The 25,492-nt window shown below is 33.8% G+C and overlaps 1 protein-coding gene across 2 annotated transcripts; it reads right to left on the reverse strand.

Annotated features, from left to right (window-relative positions):
- Positions 1–6,041: 6,041 nt before the first annotated feature.
- On the reverse strand, positions 6,042–24,432 carry LOC129290829 (uncharacterized). Of its 2 annotated transcripts, XM_054927841.1 has the most exons (8): positions 24,101–24,432; positions 21,288–22,459; positions 19,855–19,893; positions 19,708–19,765; positions 19,512–19,618; positions 18,977–19,067; positions 18,319–18,366; positions 6,042–6,447 (listed from the first exon to the last, which is right to left on the reverse strand). In XM_054927841.1, exons 1-8 carry the CDS (start codon positions 24,101–24,103, stop codon positions 6,388–6,390), a joined length of 1,578 nt encoding a protein of 525 aa, XP_054783816.1. In that variant the 5' UTR covers positions 24,104–24,432; the 3' UTR covers positions 6,042–6,387. The 2 variants fall into 2 exon arrangements, with proteins under 2 accessions (XP_054783816.1, XP_054783817.1); XM_054927842.1 differs by lacking the exon at positions 19,855–19,893 and having other exon boundaries at positions 24,101–24,431.
- Positions 24,433–25,492: the final 1,060 nt, after the last annotated feature.

Consider the following 25,492-nt stretch of genomic DNA (forward strand, 5'->3'; position numbering starts at 1 on the left):
AGAACTAAAGTTTCATATTTTTTTGGGATTCACTAATAATTAAGTCTCATCCTTTCCTTAATTGAATTCTCCCTTTTATATATTCTATATCATAAATGTTAATATAATATAAATTTATTGATAAATTGATCAATGTTTTTTCTCTCCTTTATTTTATGAAAAAACTGTCATCTATTTTTCAATTTTATAATATTCGATTAAAAATATCTTACAATTCTAAAGGGCCAAAATGTGATCATAATAAGAGTTTATAGCAGTGACACAAATTTATGGAAGCATCAAAGAAGGAAACCTATCCATACAAATTTTATTCTGAGTCAATAATTATAACTTCAAATTACAATGATAGTGTACGAGACAAATGGGAATATTTCCCTAATAATAAATCCAAATTATTGATCTGCCTATTGAAGCCCAAGCACTCAATGTATGATAAAAGCAACCATTAATTAATTAACCTACAAATTAAATTAAACATGACCACTACTAATTCTTTATTTTTCATCCTTCAATTTGTGTATTCTTATAGTTTTTTTTCTATTTAATTAATAATTAGTAGTTAAACGGTGCTGGAGCTGGAGCTGGGCCCGAGACCTTGCCTGTGCAACGAGAAAAAAGTAAATAAAAATAATCTTGAAAAGGAAAAATTCGCATATTAAGTGATAAAAAATAGTTATAATATAGAATTTCAAAGTAAATATTCAAGAAACTAAGAAGACAAAAATATAACAAAAAAATGTTTTTTTTTTGAAAAATGCTTCTCACGGATTGAGTGTGTGAGAAAATCCTACCAGAGTAAGCTCTTTATGAGATTCTCACAGGCTAATTGGTCAACAGGCATGTGTCACCGAGAAAATTCTCACAAGCTAGTCTGTCGTGAGAATTTCTCACGGACAAATCTACAAGAATGATGTATGTCCAAACTATTAAAAAGAACAAAATTCTCCAACATTTGTAGAGCAGATTTGAGAATAACGGAAGCTTTCTTTCAAAGTTAATGGAAAGGATTACAATACAAGGATGAGAAATATATCTGATGAGATGATGTATATACTCCTTTTGTTTAGTATTATATGACATTTTTTCAAACAAAAAAAAAATACAAGACATTTCAAATCTTTCAAGGTTCAAGAAGAGTTTTTCAAAAGAAGCCTTTAGTTAAGAGTATAATTAATAATTTTTTTTAATTAAAACACTGTTAAATAAGGGTAAACATGATAAGAATGTGCTATTTTAAAGATAATAAACTAACTTATTAGATGTGTAATTAGATTAAAAGTAAAGCTATTAATTAAGGCTTATGTAGCCCTAAAAGATTAGCTCTTGAAAGGCTAGCCTAAAGTGACAACTTCTAATAAACCTGATTATATCTTAGGGTTTCATTTTGCAAGGCCGAGCCCTAGCCTTAGACCTTAATGTTGGAAGGCCAAATTTGTAGGCCTTGGTCTTATTCTTTTTTTTTCTTTTTTCAATTTCAAAATCTATAAAAACATATAAATTAAGTTTTAAAAAAAAATTAAGTCAATTCACACCACAATAAATATGTAGAACTTAAATGTCCAAATCTAATATCAAATAGTAACGTTAAAGTTAACATCAATAAAAATTAGACTTTAATAGTATTATCAATTAAATCTTGATAGATGAATGAAAAAGGAAGGAATGAGTTTAGGGTCTTTATTTCTTTTAGTTAAATATTTAGACTTTTATCTTTTTTCAAATTGAAATTTTTAAAAAATAAAAAGGCTCAAAAGGACAGCCCTTTAACACCCGATTTACCATTTTTTATTCTAAAGTAATGATTTGGCCGTAACTATTTTCGGGCTTGAAAAAGACGGCTTGGCTCTAATTGATAACTCCAATAAAAAGTACTTTATAATATTTAAAATATATATATATATATATATATATAAAATAAATATCCTTTCCTACTAAAGTTCATCTTCACTTACCACCAAATGCATAATCCATCTTGAAGGAACGGTCATGACTGTGAAACGCCAATGAATAGTTTGGAGGAGAAGGGAAGGAGCCATTAGGTCCAATTGCAAATATCAAATATGGTAAAGGCTTATTGGTTTCCAATTGGAAGGCCATGTAAGCAATATTTGATCTTGAAGCTGAAACTATGGCTGCTTTGGTCCATGGAAGGTCTCCTTTGCCAGGAATAACTTGGTCTGGTCTGTGCCCACCCAGGTAGTATTGTTTCAATCCGGCACCGACGCCGGTTAATCCGAGCCATCCCACCACAGCACTTGAACCCACCATTCGACCGTCCTTGGAAAACCCTATTGCTCCGTAAGAATTTATGTCTTTAGAGTATGAGAGGACAAAACTCCACAAGTTTGATGAAGCCTGAGCATACTGTTCAATATATAATACTCACATATTAATTAATCATAAGATTATACATTGTATAGGTATTTTATGAGTTTTCAATCTCTATATATATACATATGCTTAATAGAAAAGACATATATTGGTTATATTTTATATGTGTCATCGTTTTGTTGTATCTTAATCTTTCAAATTAGTGACAGATTGTGATAGAAAATTTTCACTGCTAATTTGTGACGAAATTTGCAATTTTATCACTAACAAATTGGTGATAGAAATTAGTGACAGAAATTTTCTCATGAGCTAAGTGAGACAATGTCATTTTAAAGTTTGACTTAGATGATATGACTCGATAACATATAGCAAATCAAAACATAATCGTATCGATTGAAATATGAAATTATGATTACTTTGTATAAAAAATTAAAAAAAAATATATATGTGAACTTACTCTAAGGATGAAATTCCCTTTTGGCCAAACAGCAACACAACGAAGTGAACTTGTATCAAATGGGATGCCAGAAACATTGAGAATTTTAGAATTACAAGAATCTTGTGATCTCACGAGGCTTGATGAAATGATCGGTATAATGAAAAGCATAAGGAAAACAAAAGAATATTGCTTCATCTTTTTGAGCAAATTGATGTAATGTTTTTCGTGTAAAAAACAAAAAAAAAAAAGAGGTTACGTGGATGGAATGCCCTTGAGTTGAGGATCAAATGTTGGGTTTTATTTATAGATTGAAGGAATTACATGTTTGTTTCATTAATTTATATTTATCCTTGAAATTAACGAGCTGCTTGCATGCAATATATATATATATATATATATATATATATATATAACTGGTAAGTTGCGTCTTAATTATGGTATCTTAATAGAAAAGTGGCAAAAAAAAAAAAGCATAAGAATTTTTGGGGGGAAATGACTATTTACTTGTTGGGAGATGTCTTTTATTATATATCTTCTTAATGGCAAATAATTAATTAAGTGGCATAAAATAAACATTCTTTTTTTTTTTAAATAAACATGAAAAAATTTATTTGTTACCGTTTGTGTCATTAGAAAACTTTACCGTGGAGATTTTTTTTTTTAAATTCTTGTCCCCTAATTTGTTAAAAGGAATATTTAAAAAGAAACCAATATAAATTTAACGTTATCATAAAATTATCAAGACTTCTAAAACTAAGTCAAAAAGTCTTTTTTTTTTCATTTTAATTTCAATCCATTGTTTTAAGGGAAGATGACAACAAAATTTCTCTAAAATATATAAATAACAATTGATTTCTTAAAATGTTATAATTTCATTAAAGTCCTTAGAAACTTTTTTTCATTAATGAATTTATATAAATGATCAAATTATCCTTATTGAAAATAAAATGATTCACAAGTTTTGTTTATATAATCATAACTTTTTTTCTTGTATTCACAACAATGCAATAGTAAATCAAACATTTAATATGCAAAGTTATAATTTGTTATTTTATTATTGCAAATATAAGAAGGAAAATTATGATTATATAAACAAAACTTGTAAATTTTTTTATTTTCAATAAAGGCAATTTAGTTATTTATATAAATTCATTAATAATGAAAAAATTTTTAAGAATTTCAATGAAATTATGATATTTTGAGGGACCAAATTATTATTTATATATTTCAGAGAGATTTAATTATCAATTTTTCTTGTTTTAAGCTTAACTAAGATGATCATTTAATACGAAACAAAGTTGGGCACAAACAAATTTTCTAGAATTTTTATTTTAATTTTTTAATGAAACAAACATTTAAAGACTTTTTCCCGTTAAAAGCTTTCATTCAAGATCCAAAAGTTTGAGACTATCCCACAAAACAACGGAGCCTTTTATAAAATAAGATTCTCACAAAAAAAAAATGGATACTTGAAAAAAAAAAAGTAAAAACAATCCTATAATTTAATATTAAAGGCTTACTGATTTCGGAAAAAGCAGCTAAAGTTTGTGCCTTTTCTTGTCTTTCTAAGGGCAGATACGAATTATTAACTTTTTCTTTACAGAAAATCTGAAAATTGGAATATTGCGCTTTTTTGTGGTCTATTTTTTTGGCTCAAATCTTTGAGATGGATACAAATAATGAACATTTTATTTCGATTTAGTGATAATTTAAAAAAATTGAAAAAAATCACGGTTATAATTTTTCATTTTGTTTTTAAAGATTTGGGAATATTCAACTCTTCTTGGCTCCATATGTTCTGTTTCTATCGGTGTAAATATAAATAATTGCGCGAAAAATTTGATTTGTTCGAAAAAGTTGAAAATTCAAAGAAGTGAGAGAAAAGAATAAACAAAAATAAATAGTAAGAGTGAACAATGTAATTAATGTGTTGTACTAAAATAATGAAAAGAAATATAAAATAAGTAAAAAATCGTAAAGACACAAAACCAAAAGAAATCAAATGTGAAAATTCAGTTTATATAGAAAAATGATAATAAAATTTTTTTAAAATATATAAATAAAAATTTAATTCTTTAAAATATTATAATTTTTTTAAAGTCCTTAAAAAATTTTCTGTCATTAATGAATTTATATAAATTATTAAATTACTCTTATTAAAAATAAATAATTCATAACTTTTCTTTTTATATTAATAATTTTTTTTTTATATTCGCAATAATACAATAACAATTAAAGAATTTAATATGTGAAGTTTTGATTTATTATTATATTATTGTAAATTTAAGAAAGAAAGTTGAGAATATAAGAAGGTGAGTTGTGAATTATTTATTTTCAATAAAGATAATTTAATAATTTATATAATTTATATAAATTTATTAATAATAAAAAAAGCTCTAAAAACTTTAGAAAAATTATAATATTTAAAGAGAACAAATTATTATTTATATATTTGAAAAAAATTTTATTATTATTTTTTCATTTATATATATGTGAATAGCTTTTTAGAAACTTGTGAGGTATATTTTTTTGGCCGAAAATTTATTAGGTATATAGATGTAGACTAGACAAGATTGGTTTATATTTCGTTTTCTTTTCTTTTCTTTCTTTCTTTCTTTGTTTTTTTTTTGGGTGACTTTTTTTTGTGTGTGCCAACGATAGATATACAGTATCTCAAGAATTTTATCAATTCTCACAATGGATAGACATTTGCGAAATAAATTTTTCCGATCCACACATTAAGTTATTTAAATTTTTAATCAAAAGGTCAAGTATCCAACCCCTTCAGATATAACCAAAAATTGCATTTATAAGAAAAATTAAAAGTATGAATAAAATATAACGTAAATTTATTTAAAAAAAGGTATTTGTGTAAATCCATTACAATTAAAAAAAACTATTTAATCTAAGCGTGATTAAAAAAGTACTACATGTTTGATGGCTCAAAAATAAAAATTACTATATGCTTCGTATTATTCATCTCTTGTTTTTCACTAAGAATCAAATACAGAAAAAGGCTTGCAATGCAAGAACTAATTATCAATTTTCATAAAACCTCTTGTGCTTTTATAATAATTTAATACATAATAATCAATCAAAATTTCATGCTAATTTAATATATTTTGACCACGTAAACTGGGATGGAGTAAAAGAAAAGGAAAAAAGAAAAAACTCTAAAACACAGTATCAATGATAGAACTTCAAATTAAAGTTTTTTTCTATATGTCAAACAAAAATGTATTAGGTTCTCTAACAAAGTTATAACATGTGAAACAAGAAAAAAAAAATTGAATAACCCAATTTCACGATGTTGAGCTATACAAAAATTCACCTATCATTTTTTATTGGAGAACTTGATAACAAGCACTCCATTTTTGTTGTAACAAGCATCTAGTAAAAGAGAAAATATGCAGAAGCATCAAATTACAGACCTATTCAATGAGATCTATTCATTACGAAGCTATTCTGAATCCATAACAAAGCCTAACTATGAATTTGCTGAGACCTCTCAAATGGGATATTATCTAAAGATTCTGCCTTGCAGGACCTCAACATACAATATACAAGGCCAAAGCCGAACTTAAACCTCTTCAAACTAAAACCAGACCCAAAATTCTTCATTCACCACCCTTTTTCCTGTCAAATTTTGAACGTTTCGCAGCAAGTCGAGGCCTCAGCTGCACAGAATATAATAAGTTAAGGACACAAGCAAAGACCAAGAAAAAAATATGATAGATATTTCAACTGTCTATAGACATTTCTGGCTTTCTAACATCCAACTTATCTAAACTTTTTGCAAATTTTAAAAAAATATATATATATATCAATGCTTGCTTGAGAATGGCTAAGCACATAAGCTAGGGAAAAAGACATCTGAAGATTCAAAATTTAGAATATTTATAGGAAAGGATGTCAAAAAGCAAATTCACTCCCAAGAACTATAGAAGTAAAGTCATTATTGATGCTTCTTAAATCTACTCTTTTAATCTCTAAATTATAACATGATATTTCTGACGTTACAAGAATGTGCTAGATTTGCTGCTATTATAACATCGAAAAGACTAAATTATAACTTTAAGGAGCATGGGGTGTAATTTTAAGAATCAACAGCGATAAATTATTTTACCGGTCTTTGTATGGTCTCAGAAATTGATGCTTCATCTGTGTATCAGACAAAAGAAGAGTATCTCACCAATGAAAACCAGTTACAATTGACCCCCAAAAACAAGACATGGATTGTTGAAAACAATATGATAACGTCTTGGCTGGTAAATTTCATGACGTTGGAGAGTGATGCAACCCCAGAACTGGCCAAGATAGCTAAGGAAATTTGGGAAGCTATCCATATATCCTAACCTAAGGTGGATTACACTAGATTACTTCATATCAAAGGGGAGTTGAAAGATCTAAAAACAGGTGAACCGACTATGGCTCAGTGCAACAGTATATATTTGGTGAAATTTTGGCACAAACTCTCTAAGTTGATGAATGAACTGACACTACAAAAGCTGCTACATGCAAGATAGAGGAGCAAGGAAGGGTTTATGGTTTCCTTTTAGGTCTTGACATGGACACATATGATATTTGATTAAATCACCTGGTGAATCATACCAAGACTTCTCTACTTTCTATCGAGGTGCACCATGGAAAAAGCTTCCCATGAAGGTTCTACTCAACAGTCACATTCTAAATCTTTAGCTTTGTTTCACTAAGAACACCAGCAACACCACACCTTGCAAGAATGGCAGACGTTCATGCGATCGTTGTCATAAAACTGGTCAATATCAAGGATGTTTGCTGGAAGCTTGAAACCTTCAAAATTCCAAGCCAGGACAGCAACAAGAAGGTTCTGATATCATGGTTTGCGGCCCCCCCCCCCCCCCCAAAAAAAAGGGGGCTACCAATTCTCTTGAACCAACAATGTTCAACTAGGACCAACTTGAGGTTCTCTAGAAACTTATTGAAGGCCAAGGGCCATATCAAACTGTGGGTGTTATGACCCAATCAAGTAAAATTTAATGCCATTAGTTATCACATACTCAAATTCGAAGACTCAATTCTCGGTCTGACTCTTGTACATCTAATTGTATGTTGTTCCCCTCTTTGAAAAATTAACGGTCAGAATTGTAGAAGATTCTGCAGCTGAGGGTACCGTTAGATACTTAGATTATCTAAAGATTTTACACTTAGAGACGTTCTATTGGTTTCAACTAAATTGCATTATTCTCTCCATCAACCAACTTACAGAAGATCAAAACAGTGCCCCTCATTTTAAAACGATGATTTTTTTTTTCAGGGCTCGGACTGAAGAGTACTGTCAATGCTGGAATTTGTGTGGTCTCTACTGCAAACATGGCCCAATAAGAACATGGAATCTGTGAATCACCCTGTCACTTCTGACAAAAATAATGTATTGCTTGTGCTGTGATAGATTACGCCACCTCAGTTTTGCTTACATGGGATTTTAGCGTCCCAATTTAATTAACAAAATCTCTACCTTGGAGTAACTTGCTCTCTCCTCTTTGCAGCCAGCATGCTTGAACCCTAGCAGAGAAAAGCTGTTCTCACAACTATGTACTGCATCAATATGATGTAAACTAAATCGTTCAGTTCATGACACCGAACCAGAAATTCCTTGAAGCTTGCCATCGACAAAAATTATGGTGCACCTTCCTCTCAATAGGTGTATAGCTTGTGCTCACAATGACCAAAGTTCTAAATTTGATCCCTGTGCCATCAAATGCATCTTCATAGGGTACTTGTCTACCCATAAGGGTATACATGATCTTCTCCAACTGCCAAACTTTTGTGCAATCAAATACAATGAACCCATTTTTTTTTTTTTTTAACTCAACCTTCTTACTCCCAATCACCCAAAATTTGGGGAGATTAATAATACTCAAAATCAAAATGCTGAATTTCTGTTTGGAAGTGTAAATAAAACTACTCTTGAAACTTCCCAAAACTAGACACCCTTGAAACCAAAACAGAACACTCATGCCAACATTAAGAGCCTGTTCCCATGCCAACTGAAATGTTACCAAAAAAAGGGATATGATGGTTCAAGCTAGGTGGAAGAAAGGCAATGTGATCAAAATGGATCAGCATACTACAAGGATAGAACAAGCTCGAAACAACACACATCTTGAGCAATGCCGTAACAGGTTTCTTTCTACAAGTCCTAAATCCCAAATGGAGCTTCTTTTGCCTATTGCTTTGAGGAAAAGGAGTAAAAAGCTATGTTAAACAAGCAATTGGTAGCTTCATTTCATATGATAGATTGTCACATAACTTGAAAGGATTCATCAATAATATTAGACTTGAGAAACTCCATAGTGTCTATGGGGCAGCCAAAGAGAAGGACAGAAGAGCTGCTATCCTAGAAAAATTAATGCCTTTGAGAAAAACAATACATGGGATGTAATGGAATTTCCATATGGGAAGTCTACAGTAGGTTGCAAGATGACTTTTAAGATTAAGTGTAATCCACATGGTAGTATTAATAGTTACAAGCGCATACTTGTACCATAGGGATTCATACAAACATAGAAAACTGATTATTAGGGACTTCTGCGTCAGTAGCTGATGAGGCCAGAACCTTGGTGGCTGCACATACAAGAGAAGGAAAACCAAGGACGAGCTTAAGGTGCATAATGGGGAACTGGACCTGGCCACGAGAAACAAAGGAGACCCACAGCCCAATGACACTGAGGAGAGTAGCAGAAGTCAGTTTTCTAGGGTTGTGTGCCCTAAGCAATGCAGGCAGCTGGTCGTTGGTGACACGGAAGAGTCCTGACCTCGCTAATGTCAGGGAAGTGGTTAACTTTCTTCATCTTTCCTTACTGTTTTCCCTTTTCGGCACTGTAACTAGGATTAGTTGGTCATTTTGCTGGTTTTTCTTCCTTTTCCTTATGAAAGAGGCTATAACAGACTTTTCCTAAGTTATTCAGATATGAAAAAACAGAGTTCCATCAGAAGCAAAACTTAATACAATCAAAGTGATAATATCTGTGCTGCAAACTTGGCTTGGTCTATTAAAAAACTAGACGTGAAGAATGCATTCTTGAGCGAAGACTTAGAGAAAGAGATTCTTATGGAGATCCCACTGAAATTTTCCAGAGCTACAGATGTCAGAATATTCATTGATATGAGAAGGATATATATAGGGGTTGATAGCAACAATCTTAGCTACAAAATCTGATATTCAAGGAGAGAAAATCAGGGAAAGTGGCAAACTAATAAACAACAGATATCTGGAATAAAAGTAATCAAAGACTGATCCTCTAAGTCAATCTTCCTAAAAAGGGAAATAAATCATAACAGAAGCGGGAAGGAATCTGGCATGTTCCCATTGAAGACCACTGAAGGTAGTAGTTACCATTCAGTTTATGTCTAAAAAACATAACCAGGAAGGAATTGGACATGTTCCCATTTCTTGGATTTATGGCAAAGCTGTTTCAAAAAATCTACATCATCACCGTCATTTTCTTATTGGGACTGGCTAGTGTTTGTGGAGTCACTGCTGACAAAGCCAAGAAGGAATTCTCAACATCGACACAAAAGGCCCCTTTCTGTGCTGAACTAAACTGGACATCTGGTATTCATTGAACCCAAGCTCTAATACCATGAAACTTTGCAGAGACAGTCCTCTGGTTATTAATCGATATGAAAGGGATGCATATAGGCTCAGTAGCCACAAACATAGCAACCCAATCTGAGATTCAAGGAGAGAAAGTCAAGGAAATAATAATAAATAAATAACAGATATTGACAATAAAAATAATCGAAAACTGATCCTAAGTCAATCTTCCTAAAGAGCAAATAAATGATAACAATGAAATATTATATTAGAACTAAAAGACTTGATACTATGGAAGGGTGTGAAGACAACTAAGACAATGTATGCAGGCTATGTAGTATGTACTCAATATGGGCATAAGCAATCTCTTGGGGCATGGTTTGATTAGATCAACACAACTATTAAGACATCAGGGCACAACCAATTCCATACAGATGGCACTTAATTTGTGAAAATGTGTCAAAATGGAGGATAACATTGTCATTAATGGTCATTGTGTTGAGGAGGCAGAGAAATCAGGAAAAACTATAAATCATGAATTTGATGTCAAAAACACAGAAATGTTCAAGATACTTTCTCATTTCAAAGTTGCTAGAACCAAGCAGGGCATCTCTATCTCACAAAGAATACACTAGATTTTCTAAAACAAACAGGCATAATAGGGTGTAAACCTACTGACAATTCTATGGAGGCTAATTGCAACCATGGTGATGTAGGACAAGGCAGGAAATGGGAAGAGAGAAGGAGAAAAGGGCAGAACAAGACAGATAAAGGGAGAAAGAGATTGGAGACAGTGCAATGGCGAAATATGTCAATAATCAAAAAGAAGACTGCAACAAAAATAATCCAAGGACTATTTTTAGAGCCCCAAATAAAATAACTAAAAGAATTTGAGCATAAATAAAACAAACTAAAACCTAATAGCATGCTTGGTTTGATTCCCTGCATTCACAGTGTTTGGTTGGTACAAAGAAATGGAAGGGGGACTACTTTATATAAAAGAAATTACTTGAAATGTCATTGATATTACATCATTAGACCTATCCAATCCCCATTTCCGCCACCTTTGTACCACAATACCCTCCTGATTCACTCACATCTACCTTCTCCCTCCTCCCTCCATCTCCTTTTGTTTGTGCCTTCCCTCACCATATTGCTGTCAACCCATCGCACCATCACCATTGCCAACATCAAGCTTGCTGACTTATCTCCTTCAATGCTCCGATCTCATCAATGGAAGCCTTTGCCTTGGACAATCATCATATCACTACTGACCACCATGGGAGCAAATGTTGAGCACCATCTTTTCTAGGTCCTAGATTTGATTTTCTCATACACTTCTTATTCCATCATCTTCCCCCGCTCTTCAATGGAAATCTTTGCCATGGGCAACCACTATATTGCTTCCTCTTCCATGCTTCTAGTTCCACCATCTTCCTTTGCTACTTCTCACCATTATCAGCAATAATAGGATTGATAGGTTTCTAGATTTATGGTTTCCATCTCTAGATTTGTTTCGATTTATGATTTTTAGAATTTGTGTTTTCAATTTATTTTTTTTTAAATCTGAATCTAAAAAGAACAGAAAGAAGACGACAGGGAGGGTTATGAAATCTATATCTGCTTCTGCTGGAAGAAGGAAAAAACAATGTGGAATTTTAGAATTTTGTTATTTGCTCAAGGATATTATAGTCATTTAACATTAATTTGTATTTAATTAAATATAAAAAATTACATTTTCCTAAAGTCATACCAAACACATATCTCGTAATCATGATTCCATTACATCTCATTCCCAACCATTACATTACATTCCGTTTCCACTCATTTCATTAACTAAATGGGCACTAATTTGAATTAAAATAAAAGGAAACTTGACCTTAAAATAAAAATACCTACTAAAACATGGGGAAACTTTAACTTTAATACCTACACTAATAGTATTTCCAAATTTCCCATAATTTCCCCCTAAAAGAACTCTCCTCTAGAGAGGAATACTATTGATAGGACTTTGACTAAGGCAGGATCTAAGCAACAAAACTCCTCATCGATCCAATTAACATGCAAATCTAAGCAACCTTTGTAATATACAAGACAGTAGTGGAGGGGACAATGGAGTGAAAGAGAAATATGATTATCCATTATGGCATCAATTTCCTCAATAAGTAGCCAATAGGTGGCAAGGGTAGAACAAAGGCATGATGAACATGAGTACCCAAAATTACACTCAAATGATGATCTGTTGCCTTTCAGATGAACCAAAGTGAGAGAAACTATGGGAATATTTGGTATTTATTGTAAATATTGTATAGTCTTTATTAGGTTTTATTTGATATTATCAGTATTTATTTCCCCTTGTGTATATAAGTAGTCAGCTTGTACTCAGTATTGAATCAATGAGAAATATTATTCTCTCAAATTCCACATGGTATGAGAGCAAATGATCTGAAATCATCATTAGGGTTTTTTGGGTTATGGATCCCATAAGATATTCTATTCAACACCTTAGGGCTGTGGTATGTTTGGACAGCTCAATCGACGCAACCCCCAAAGGGCATGGCGATCACTGGCGCTTGTGGGCACATGCCGCCTAGTGGTTTGACATCAATGCTCATCCAGCGGCACGTGGGAGTATGTGAAACCTCTGTTTAGGCTGTGACTGCTTTTTTCGACAACGCAAACCCTTTTCCGATGTGATCCAGGCGTCATCCACAACTGGGTACTCTTTCATCCACATTTGGTTATCCCTACAGTGTGTTCGGGGGTCTGTTTGAAGGAGTTTGGAGTGCTCTTGGAATGTGGGTATTGATTCTCCTCTATTATGTGGGTTTCATCTCATGGCAAGCCTTAGGAGTGGTTATTTGGACTCCCTTAAATATTCTAACAAAGGTGACCAGATATGGGACTATAGTGTCAGTGGCAAAATACGGGCCTAATGCAACAATTGCCAAAAGAGGAACGTTTCTTCAGGCCTTAAAGAAATCTCGTGATGCTATAGTCTGGATTGTTGATTTGGGAGCCTCTAACTATATGACTTGTTATCATGAGTTGTTTACCACTTACACTCCATGTGCTGGAAATGTTACAGTTAAGATTACAAATGGCTACTTAGCACCTATAGTAGAAAAAGGGAGTATTCAAATTTCTGACTCTATAGTGTTGGCATTCATACTTCATGTGCCTAAACTTGATTATAACTTACTTTCAATAAGTCAACTGACTACTTAGTCAAATTGTTATGCTAAATTCTCCCATCTCATTATGTGTTTCATGACCCATCATCTAGTGCAAAAATAAAAAATGCTAAGGAGTATGAGGGGCTCTACTATTTCAAAGTCTCCAACCGAGTGGGTAACTCCCCGATAGTCAGTAACTGTACATCTACATCTAAAGTTAATGATTTTATGTTGTGTCATAAGAAGATGGGTCATCCTAATTTTCATTGCCTTTAACGATTGTTCCCAACTCTATGTCCCAACTTGAATATTAATGACTTTCATTGTGAGGTAAGTGAACTAGACAAACACCATAGAACGTCTTTTCCCAGAACCAAATACACACCTACCAAATCTTTGACAATCATTCATAATGACTTGTGGGGACCATCCCATACACCTAATCATACTAAAACCACATGATTCATTTCCTTTATTGATGACCACACTCGTGTCAGTTGGGTTTACCTTTTACGAAATAAGTCTGAGGCTACATCCATGTTCATGACTTTCTTCAACATGATCAAAACCTAGTTTAACGCCACCATCCAAGTCTTACACATTGACAATGGCATGGAGTACTTTAACTAATCTTTGAGTACTTTTTTCCAAGTACATGGTATTGTGCATACCAGTTCCTATGCCTATATGCCTCAACAAAATAGGGTTGCCAAAAGAAAAAATTGCCATATTCTTGACGTTGCTAGGGCACTCATGTTCACCTGCAATGTGCCTAAGTTTTATTGGGGGGATGCCATTTTGACCGCAACCCAACTCATCAACCATATGCCTAGCTGGATCTCATCCTTTGAAACTCCTCTCCACAAATTGCAAAGTAATTTCTCTACATCTCATCTTGAAACTACTCGTCCACTTCGTGTGTTTGGTTGCACAGCCTTTGTCCATAGCCACCAAAGCAACAAACTTGAACCTCAAGCCACCAAATGCATATTTATTGGCCATTCTCCTACTTAGAAAGGATATGAATTTTTTTGATTCCATTACAAAACACACATTCATCATCCTTGATGTCACCTTTCATGAAGCTACTCCATTCTATCCCAATTCTTCAATTCAAGGGGAGAGAATAGGTAAATCTCAAACTTGGGAACAAGAACCTAACAGAGAACTAGCGCTTCTTGAGCCATGGTTTGAACTTTGAACCAATTGAACCATTATTGCCACCAACTCCGGAACCATTACCTTCCTCTGTACCTTCATCCACCTTTCCAACAACACCTCTTACACCACAACCTAAGGAACATAGGAAAACAAGAGGAGATGCAAAAAGACCTCAAAGAGGAGAACTACATGTTTACACTTGAAAAAGGAGATCAAAAGATAGTAAGCAACTTGTATTTGAAGCACCAAGAAAGTCGAAACCAGAGGCAGCTCCTGAGGCAAAAACTCTTGGAGACTTAGGTGATACATAACAAGTAAGTGAATCTACTGATCTTGATCTTCCTATTGCTTTAAGGAAGCAACCTTGCTCATGTACTTTCCATCCGATAGAGAGGTTTGTTTCATACAACACACCTTCTCCTCGATATCAAGCTTTTATTACTAATCTTGACAAGGTGAAGGTACTCGAGACTATACAAGAAGCTCTAAGCATCCTTAAATGGCAAAGTGCAATCATAGGCAAAATGAGGGCTCTAGGAAAGAATGTGACATGGGAGTTTGTCTAGCTACCAAAAGGAAAGAGAACAGTGAGTTGTAAGTGGGTGTTCCCCCCAAAATACTAGGCAGATGGAGCCCTTGACAAGTTGAAAGCACTCTTGGTTGCAAGGGGGTTTACCTAGACTTATGGCTTGGGCTATGAAGAAACATTTGCTCTGGTGGCAAAATTGAACACTATTAGAGTCTTATTGTCTATGCCAGCTAATCTTAAGTAGTCCCTTCACCAACTTGATATCAAAAATGCCATTTTGAATGGGGAGTTGAAAGAAGAAGTCTATATGATGCTACCTCCTGGGTTTGATAAAGGCAGGTTAAATCAAGTTTGTAAATTGAAAAAGTTTATATATGGCTTGAAACAGTCATCAAGAGCTTGGTTTGATAGGTTCTCAAGGGTCTTAAAGTATGAAGGTTACAAGCAAACCTTGTCGGATCATACAATGTTTGTTAAGGTTGAGGAAACCAAAAAATGTATCTTTATTGCCTATGTTGAAAACATAATACTCATCAAAGATCACCTTGAGGAGATAGAAAGTGTAAAGACTGCCCTTGGCAAGGAATTTAAAGTCAAAAATCTTGGGAAGCTAAAATACTTTCTTGGGATAGAAGTTGCTAAGTCAAGGAGAGGAATCTATGTTTCTTAGAGAAAATATATACTTGATCTTCTTACTGAGACAGGTATGTTGGGTTAGAGGCCTGTCAAAACTTCTATTGAGGTCAAGATACCGAAGAAGAAACCTAAGGACAAGAATGGAAAAGAGAAAGACTCCAAGGAGGTAGAAAACTTAGATGAGGAGTATAAAGAAGAAAAGGAAGAAGCTACTGACAAGGCTAGATATAGCATTCGCTATCATTGTAGCTGGTCAATAAATGAGCTGCCCAATGAAGAGTCATATGAAAGCAATCTACAGGATTTTGAGATATCTAAAAGGTACTCCTAGTAAAGGGCTGTTCTTTAGAAAACGTGAGCAAAGATCTATAGAAGTTTACATTGATGCAAGTTGGGGTGGAACTTATAAAGATAAAAGGTCAACCTCTGGCTATTGTTCACTTGTGTGGGTTAATGTAGTTACATGGAGAAGCCAGAAGAAAAGACTTGTTTCAAGAGGTAGTGCTGAATTTGAGTTGAGAGCTTTAACTCAAGGAATAATAAAGGAGTTGTGGCTTGGGCAAGTCTTGAATGAAATACAGGTTGAAGCAAGTTTATCATTGAAGCTCTACTGTGATAATAAAGCTGCTATAAGCATGGCTTTAAATCCAATACAACATGACAGGTTGAAACATGTGGAGATAGAGCGACACTTCATCAGAGAAAAGGTGGAAAAAGGAATTATATATTTAATATATTTGCCTACATAGCTGCAAGCAGCTAATGTTTTGACTAAGGGGCTGCTTAGCCCTGCATTTGAGAATTGTTCAAGCAAGTTGGACATGATTAGCATCTATGATCCAACTTGAGGGGGAGTGTGGAAATATTTGGTGTTTATTGTAAATATTGTATAGTTTTTATTAGACATTATTAGTATTTATTTTCCCTTGTGTATATATGTAGTCAACTTGTACTCAATATTGAATCAATGAGAAATACTATTTTCTCTCAAATTCCACAAAAACCATGCCAAAAGGCTGAAAACTAATGAAAAATGAATTCTAGGCTGTCAAGCATGCGGGCACATGACCCCCATGCATAGAGGATATTGGGTGTGTGGTGCCTCAGCATTCAAGGTGACAGACCTAATGGTGTGGTTTGTTTGTTGATTCCACGGCTGGTGCAATTGGGTATGGCACAAATAGAGGTGATTCATAGCTTTGCTATGAGATTTATATGACTTTTCAATGACAAAAGCAGGCAATGAACAAGAGGAACCTTGCTTTGATACCTCTCAGCATAAAACAAGGAAGAAAAGAGAGAAGGGGAAGGAGAAAGGAAGAAACAGTGAGGTAAAGGGAAAAAGGGAAGAACTGAGGGAGAAATGGAGAGATAAAGTGAGATTCATCACAAGTTTGACAATGATGAAAAATTTAGAAAGACTCATGCTTGGCATAGGATATCATAGTGAAATTTATTCTACAATTAGTAACTTTAGGTTTAGTGATTATTTTTATTTTAAAGTCAGTCTTTCTTTTACTTTATTTCAGACAAGGTTTTTCTCTTTTCCCTTTAGGCTCAAGTTATTAGGATTATTTTAAATTTTAATTATCGTATTTGGGATCTTTATATAGCCCCAAGGTTATTCTCATAGCAGAACTATTGTGTCATATTTTGCTGTCACTCTCTCCCATTCTCTCTTTCTCCCCTTATCACTCTTGTTTCATCCTCTTCCTCATTCTCACTTCCTCTTTTTTTTTTTTTTTTTCCAATGCCAAGCAGTACAGAGCAAGGTTCCCTTATTCCTTGCATGCTTTCATCATGAAAAATTAACCAAAATCTCAGCAGAATTTCCTCAAGCAAGAAAGCCTTCCAATTAATAGTGGAAGATACTATGACTTGTAGGAAAATTAATAAACTTAACACTCTTCTATGAACAAATCAAACGAGGAAAATTACGAAGCAACATGTAGAATCTCAAGATAACTTAAGATGACCCTTGGCAAAAGATTTTGTTCGAAAAGAAGATCATAGAGGTACAGAGGTATTTTTATATGCTCATATTATTTGTGGAATTAACCTATGTTTCTACCAACTCACAAGATCATTTTGTTCACCAAGGGCCTACCAAGAATCAAGTTAGTAATTGTACCGCACAATATCCAACTGGTGAGGGAGTGTCATTAGTCACATGGTTTTTGAAGATAAATCTCTTGATTTATTTTAGTTTCTAAGAAGATTAATTTCTATTGTACAGCCAACATGATCTTATTGTTTTTATTTTCCTGTTTTTGGGGATTAGATTGGCCCCTTTCTCTCTCTATATATTGTACTCTTTATGCAGTGGAAAATAAGCATCAGACTAAATGGAGCCCCTGCTCTGTTTTTCTTCAGTTGCTTCGCCTTTTGACTAATTTCATTCAATAAAATAGATTCAGAGAATTATCAAAATTCTGAATTTCTGCAAAATTATCTATCTTAAACGTACCATTTCTATATACTTCAGTTGCTTCAGAACTTGATCTGTTTCCAGCTCCTGCAGCAATTTCAATAGGAAAAACACTTATCATTTTTTGTTTTTGTTTTTTTTTTGGGTGGGGGGGAACTTAAAGATAGAGAGAAGAATTTGAAGCACAAAACAGGACTTAGCAAGATACTATCCCAAGTGACAGCAAACTACTCTAAAAAAGGAAAGCAAAGACTATATTATGTAAGGGCTCCCACAGCTGATTTAAGATTCAACATAAATGCAAACTCCACCTAGGCCTTCTATTCTTCATCATCTATAATCAAAGATGATCAAAAGGAAGAGCAAGATTCCTTCTATCTTAAAAAAAAATAATAATAAATAATAAAAAATAAAAAATAAATAAAACAAAAACAAAAGATCTGGCGAGCAATAGTTAGCCACAATTAATAACAGCATCAAACACTGACTATGATGTTACTTTTGAGACCAAAATTCATGTCTAGCATTTTAGAATTCAGGGTTGAAAGTCCTAATCCTAAAGATAAGTCCATATTCCCATTTTCAAAAACATTTAAAAGTCAAGATTAGCAAATATGACAGTCCCCTCCTTCTGTAAACACAGTATTCCCAAAAAAACTCTAAAGCAATTGAATCACCATATTGTTCGACACTTTACCTGAGGTACAGCACAATCAGCATGAGCTGGGTCCCAATGTATGGCACAGAAGCACTCCCAGTTATCAGTTTGGACTTCAAAAAGAGGGGCCCTGCGAAAACAAAACATTTTCTCCATTAGGCATTTCAAGCATAATCAACAAGAGATTTTTCGTCATGCTTTTCTCTCCTCTCCCCATTATATGAATCAACTGTATATGTACAGAGAAAACAGAAGTTCATGGCACATGATTTTTTTTTTTTTGGGGCTTCCTAAACCATCTTCTTTCTAGACAAATAGGGGTTCAATACATGTGATACAGACAAGGAGTACTTTCTTCTAACACGAATAAAAGAAATTATAACACTCTTCTACACCGAAAAAACCACAAAAATCTCAAACTGCACATGTCAACTGGAATTTGAACTGCTGTCCTTGCTAGAACTAATATGTTTTCATGGCTAAAAGAAATTTTCCCAAGTAAAACATCTCACAGTCATAACTATTAATTAAACACTCTAGTTAACACCATGCACTAATGTGCTGTGTGGCATACCTGCGCCATTTCCCACATATAGTTCCCTTGACTCGATCTACAACCTCCTGACACTGAAGCCAATTACCAATGGAGCTGAGTCTAGTTGCCCTTTTGAGATTCATTTGCTACAGAACAAAATGATAGTACATTTATTTTCAAAATCAAATGAAAATGATGACAACATAGTGAATAACTAAACAGACTGCAATTTTACATGCAGACAGGATTCTGAACAGCCAATTTCCATTGGTTCAGCACGGTCATCATCATCACTGCAAAGAAGTTGACAAGAAGATGTTTGTGACAAGAAGATAGCATAGAATATCATGAAAAAGACCTGTAACAAGTTACATGGGCTCACTGTATTGCCTGCTGCAATGCTGGGCTCCCATCCTCGTGGCTATATGAACATAAAATATAAAACTTATAGCAACTCACATTATTCATAAACCAAAAATAGTACCACTCACTTCAGACTCTGTGCAATGCATGCAAAAATGTGAATTGTTGTTTATAATAATACAAATTCCAAGTTACAGCCGACATTGATTGTGTGGTCATTTCAAGACCCAAAGTCTAGCCCCAAAGCAATCTCATATGCTAGGAGGAAAGTGGCAATGCGAAAGGGGATAGCAAGTGAAAAGGAAAGAATAAAGACTTCAATTTGGTGCCTCTCCAATATGGCATGCCAGCTATTAGATGGAAGCCAGTGTTTATCATTCAGGTTAACCCTAATGGTTATTTTGTTCATCTAAGAAAGGGTATGCACAAGCATATCACCTAGGTTATTATAAACATCATCTCTTATAGTTAAACCTATACCTATCCAATCATTTACATCTCTTTAGAGCCATGCATCACTGGCCAAGTCATTAGCTGAATGCTAAGAGTGCATTTACCTTGGTGATTCATAGGTAGAAGTTTACATGAAACAACCACAAGGTTCCTTACTCAAGGGTAGATACGTAAGGTATAATACCTTAAGAAGTCATTGGCTCACTGCATGGTTAAACCAGACCTAACAAACGTGACATGGACGGTTTAGAGAAGGAGCTCTCATATTTGGCTGCCATAAGAGAAATTTTGATCACTCTTATTTCTACTACAAGCCTAAGTTAGTTGTAATTTACTAAATGTGCATGCTAATGATATTCTTAAGAGTGGTGATACTAGCACATATCTAAAAAGTAATCCTATATTCTACAAGGCAAAGGGTCTTTGATGAGAAAATATCTTTTTGATTTTCTTCTTGATATAAAAATGCCTGAAACTAAACCCAGTGGTACACTGACGATTCTGAATCAAAAACTAATGTCATGATGGGTTTACTCTCAAAGACCCAAAAATACAGTACACTTGGGAAAATGAAACACCTTACATTAACAAATCCAATCATCACCCTTAGAAAAAGTGAAGCAACTACACTACAACAAAAATCAACACATCCAAACAAAATAAAATGTTGGGTAAAGGAAAATCCATAAAATTTTTTGATAGGAAAAAAAATAATATATATATATATATCCTTAATTCATCATGCATCTATACTAATATATATATGTCATTATTTTTGCCACCATCACAAAACATTCCCACTTTCTCTGTCAAAATGCAAAGTGATACTTATTGCAAAGATAGTATAACTTTTCCAGTTGCATAAGCTCAGTATATACACTATTGTCATAATTGATAAGAGAATCCCAATTAAAAAAGAGAGAGCATTTTCATAGGCTTGCATCAAGGAAAGGAAGAAGAATTTGGTCAACGAATATTCAGGATACAAAAGGAGCATACCTTCTTATTGGACCTGACCATTCAGGAACTTCTGCTTGAAAACCTTTACCAACCCGTACGCCACTTGTACTTGGCTCAGAGTCATTCAACATCAACAGTATAGGATTCAATCCTCCATTTTCTGAGGTAGATCTGCCTAATTCCATTTCACTGTTGATATTTGGTGAACTTTTAATAATCCTCTCTTTAAGTACTTTTTGCTTCTTTTTTATGCATGAATGACAAAACCATTCATCAATTGGTAAATTTTTCATGCGAGGAATGAGACAGGATGGATGGAATGCCTCTTCACAATGATCACATATAAGCATGTTCGATGAGCTGTCTAAATGACCACATATTTTGCATGACCGGGAACTGCAATTATCACCAGAGGTAGCAGCCTGTGCTTGAGAAGCTATAGTATCAGCATGAGAATCTCCTCCAAGGAGTCCATGGCCTCTTAGAATTTTGATGCAGAAATCCTTTGCTGCTAGGCCTTCCCAAGGGACATCTATGACTAGTACACTAGATGAGGAGCATTCACCAGTGTCATCCATTCCAGTTTCTATGGAATCTGAAACAATTTCCATATTTGATTTTGATATGGAGCAACTATCATTAATGCTGTCAATACCTAAATTTTTTGGTATACCATGATCTATTGCTGCTTCACGTAAGACAACAGGTACAACATAGTCTTTAACCATTTCAACATCTTGCACAACTTGAGAACTGACCAGCTGACCTTCTGATGATAATCTATGAGCACAGGGGTTTATGACTGAATGGCAATTGGCACTTGCTGGCATAGACATAGGTCCTAATTTTAAAAAGGGTGTAGTTGAATTCTTCCGTATCTTTTTTCTCCTGTAAACTAGATTTGGCACAGTATTTCCAGTCATTGTACTGGCAGTTGACGGTCGATCTAAGCTACTTATACAATTTGAGCTGCATGGAACATCATCATTCCTTCTATCCTCTTGCCCTTGCATTGCTCCAACTTTTCTACAGCAGTCAAGAGGGAACTTTTTGCATTTCAGGCACTCCTGCCAAGTTTCAGCACTAGGCATCCAGTCACATAAAGCATCTTCTTTTCCTTCATCAGATACATGAAATAGAGCAACTTCAATTGAACTAGGAAGAGAGCTCTGCATTAACATTATCACCTGAATCTGTTGTAGAAAACTTTGCTGTATATTGCCACAACACCAAAGTTAAAACTCCATATTAGAGCCTTTCTAATTACCAAAAGAAAGATTATTGAATTTTAGGAAGATGGTCCATCAATCTCATCAAGACACTGGTAGCATCCTGATTTGTGGATCATGATCAGAAGTAGGAACACAGATAATCAAAATGTATAAAACAAGAAGTGTATCTAAAATAACAAGTAACCAATATCTTTATCTGTCAAGAAAAATGTATAGCAATTAGAGATGTCAATGACATACAGAAGAAACCACTGCAAGCCAAAGAAAAAGCCCATGTTGGATGATGCAGTGCCACCATATTGAGGTAGAAGCCATAAACATTTCAGAGAATATTTCTCAGAAATGAAAAACTCGAGACTCATAACTAAGCAAATAAACATGCATAATAGAGCAATCAACAATTACCAAGAAAAACTTCTGTAAAGCAAATAAAATCATCATGCAGCCATCAACACATAACATTGGTCTTCAGAACAAGTGGCAACCAAATAAAAAGTATTGTTTCACAGGAATATATTGGAAAAGAAATGCCCTTAGGGAAAGTCTAATAACTAGGAGAACTACTCTCCATAACCATTAGAACATCAAATCCATCATTGCTTTCATAAGCACCACTTAAAACCCTCTTTTGCTTTAAAATCACCATGTGTCTTCAACATTCCTTGGTCTGAAGTCATCAAATTGCTGTCAACTGGGTCGTTTAAAGAGGAAGAACAGAAACAGAAATAAAGGTTCCAAAAGAAGACTAAACATATGGGGGGTGAGAGGGAAGCTCTCTCTAGCAACTTGAATAAATAGGGATTTTGGCCAGGTCTGTGAAGATATAAGGCATAATGTTTTCATCTGTGCTCTGTGTATACTCTGAAAACCAATAATTACATTAGCCAACCAAATTTTAGCCAAAATGAGGATTAAAAAACCTCACCTGCCTATCATCTTCAATATGGCATTTATCAGAATGATGACAAACACGACCATATTAACCACCACACCATGCCCCTATGATGGTTGCCATAGACAATGCTTTTTGCAATTCTTGACTGATTAAACATTTTTGACAAAAGATTACAACAATGGGGGCTGACAATCTCAATCAAACTAAATGATCAAATCCTTGAAAGCCCTAACATAATGGAGTTCAACACAACAATTTTTCCCGACAGATTAATCTCTATGCCATCATATTATTCATTGTTCACTCATCAATTGGAGGAAGCCCTTGTCTCCCTAGTCCCAGCCGTCAAATATCAAAATCTTATCTAAACCAGACCAGTAAACCCGAAACCCAATTGATACCATTGAATATTCTAATCAATCTTGCTACCAAAAAATAGGAAGATATGAAGAATATTCTATTAAACCTTTGTTCATCGAAAACAATCTTTCCCAAGCAACTACAACCCATTTTCCTCACTGAAATCTGTATGACAACAAATCTTTTTTGCAATTAAACACAACAATTTCAATCTTAGAAACACAATACAATAAGCATACATCACAGGACTATTTCTAAATCCGTGAAACATCATCTAAGAGCCGCCAATTAAATCATATTTGCAGCAAGTCAAAGAGGATTCACCGAACAAATTCTGAAATGTAGAACGAGTACACAGTATATACCATGCATATGCCTCCTATCAAATCTATATGACCAGATTGAAGTAGCCCCCGTCGGTCATTGTTGGGAACGATCTTTTTTTCCTTTGTGGGTTTGAGAAGATACTTTGAAACCTTGGGGACAGATTGTTTATAATAATCTTCGCCCCTCACAACCTAGAAAATCAAGGAATCACGGTGGTATATGGGCTCTCTCTCTCCCCCCCTCTCTCTTCCTCTCTCTCTCTCTCTCTCCCCCCTCTTCTTGGCGTTCCTCTGGTCTTGTATATGTGCTTTTCACGGCGCGTTTGTATATTTTTCACATGTAACTCTGGTCTCTGGGTTTGTGTCCTTTCACTTTTAAATTTGAAGTTCATCCATGTTCTATGTTTTCTTTTTCTCTCCCTCTCTCTTTTATGTTTCTGCTTTTGGGCCAAAAATTTTTAATGTTCTTTCATTGCAATTGGAGGCAATACAAACTCAATTTGGATTCTCGCAAGCTTTTTTCCTAATGATTAATAGTGTCATATTTTATGAATCTTCATATTTGTTGAGGATTTAAATCCAATTCAAAACACATCAAATCATCATTCCATGATTTTGTGAATTAGGTTAATGTTTTTAATGCACAAACCTTAATGGTAATTCTTAAAATGTTAGCTATTTAATTTTCTTAAAAAAATATAATCTTTCAAATATTTTTATATCCTAATAACATTATATGATTGAGTTTTTAAATGAATAAAATTCAAAAGTTATCTTCAAACCAAGAAATTTCAAAAGTCATCTTTTTAAATATATAATAATAAAATGATAATGGCTAAATATTTTGAATCAGTACATGTTATCAAGAAAATGTATATAAATCTTTTTCATAAAAAATAAATAAGTGATGTCTCTTTAATTTTATTTTAGTATGATTACATTAATTAAGAATATCCATAAAAAAAAAAACAGTTCAAAACAACAATTACATTTATTGATAACTAGTTTAGTTTACAAGTATCAAGTTATAGTTTGTTAAAGTATATTATCGTGATATTTATTGATGAATATGTCACAATTCGTTATCATAAAAGCTTATAAGAACACATTAAATGTTTTGCATATTATACCTATATTGTCTTATAGTTAACTGATCATTAGTTACTTTTGTAATGTTGATAACACGTGGAACAATTTATGCCGTCATGAAGATTATGCATGTACAAAATTTTCAACCATTGGAAGGGCTAGTGACCTTATATATTTTTTTAAGACAAAACAAGTTTCTTCTAGCTTTTTATCATAATACAAATCACGATAGTATTAAAGATATGAGTATCTCCTAACTAGTGTGGATGTATGTATATATGAGATCCTCTATAATGGCATCAAAGATATGAGTATCTCCTAACTAGTATGTGTGTATGAGAT

Source organism: Prosopis cineraria, unplaced genomic scaffold, assembly GCF_029017545.1.
Source record: "Prosopis cineraria cultivar Desert tree isolate PC_DT_omini unplaced genomic scaffold, ASM2901754v1 PC13, whole genome shotgun sequence".
Lineage (NCBI taxonomy): Eukaryota > Viridiplantae > Streptophyta > Magnoliopsida > Fabales > Fabaceae > Prosopis > Prosopis cineraria.

Coding starts and splice junctions, on each gene's coding strand:
- LOC129290829 (XM_054927841.1), bottom strand. Junction 19,894..21,287: donor TGGTCAGGTCCAATAAGAAG/GTATGCTCCTTT, acceptor ATGTTCATATAG/CCACGAGGATGGGAGCCCAG. Junction 19,619..19,707: donor GTTCAGAATCCTGTCTGCAT/GTAAAATTGCAG, acceptor TTTGTTCTGTAG/CAAATGAATCTCAAAAGGGC.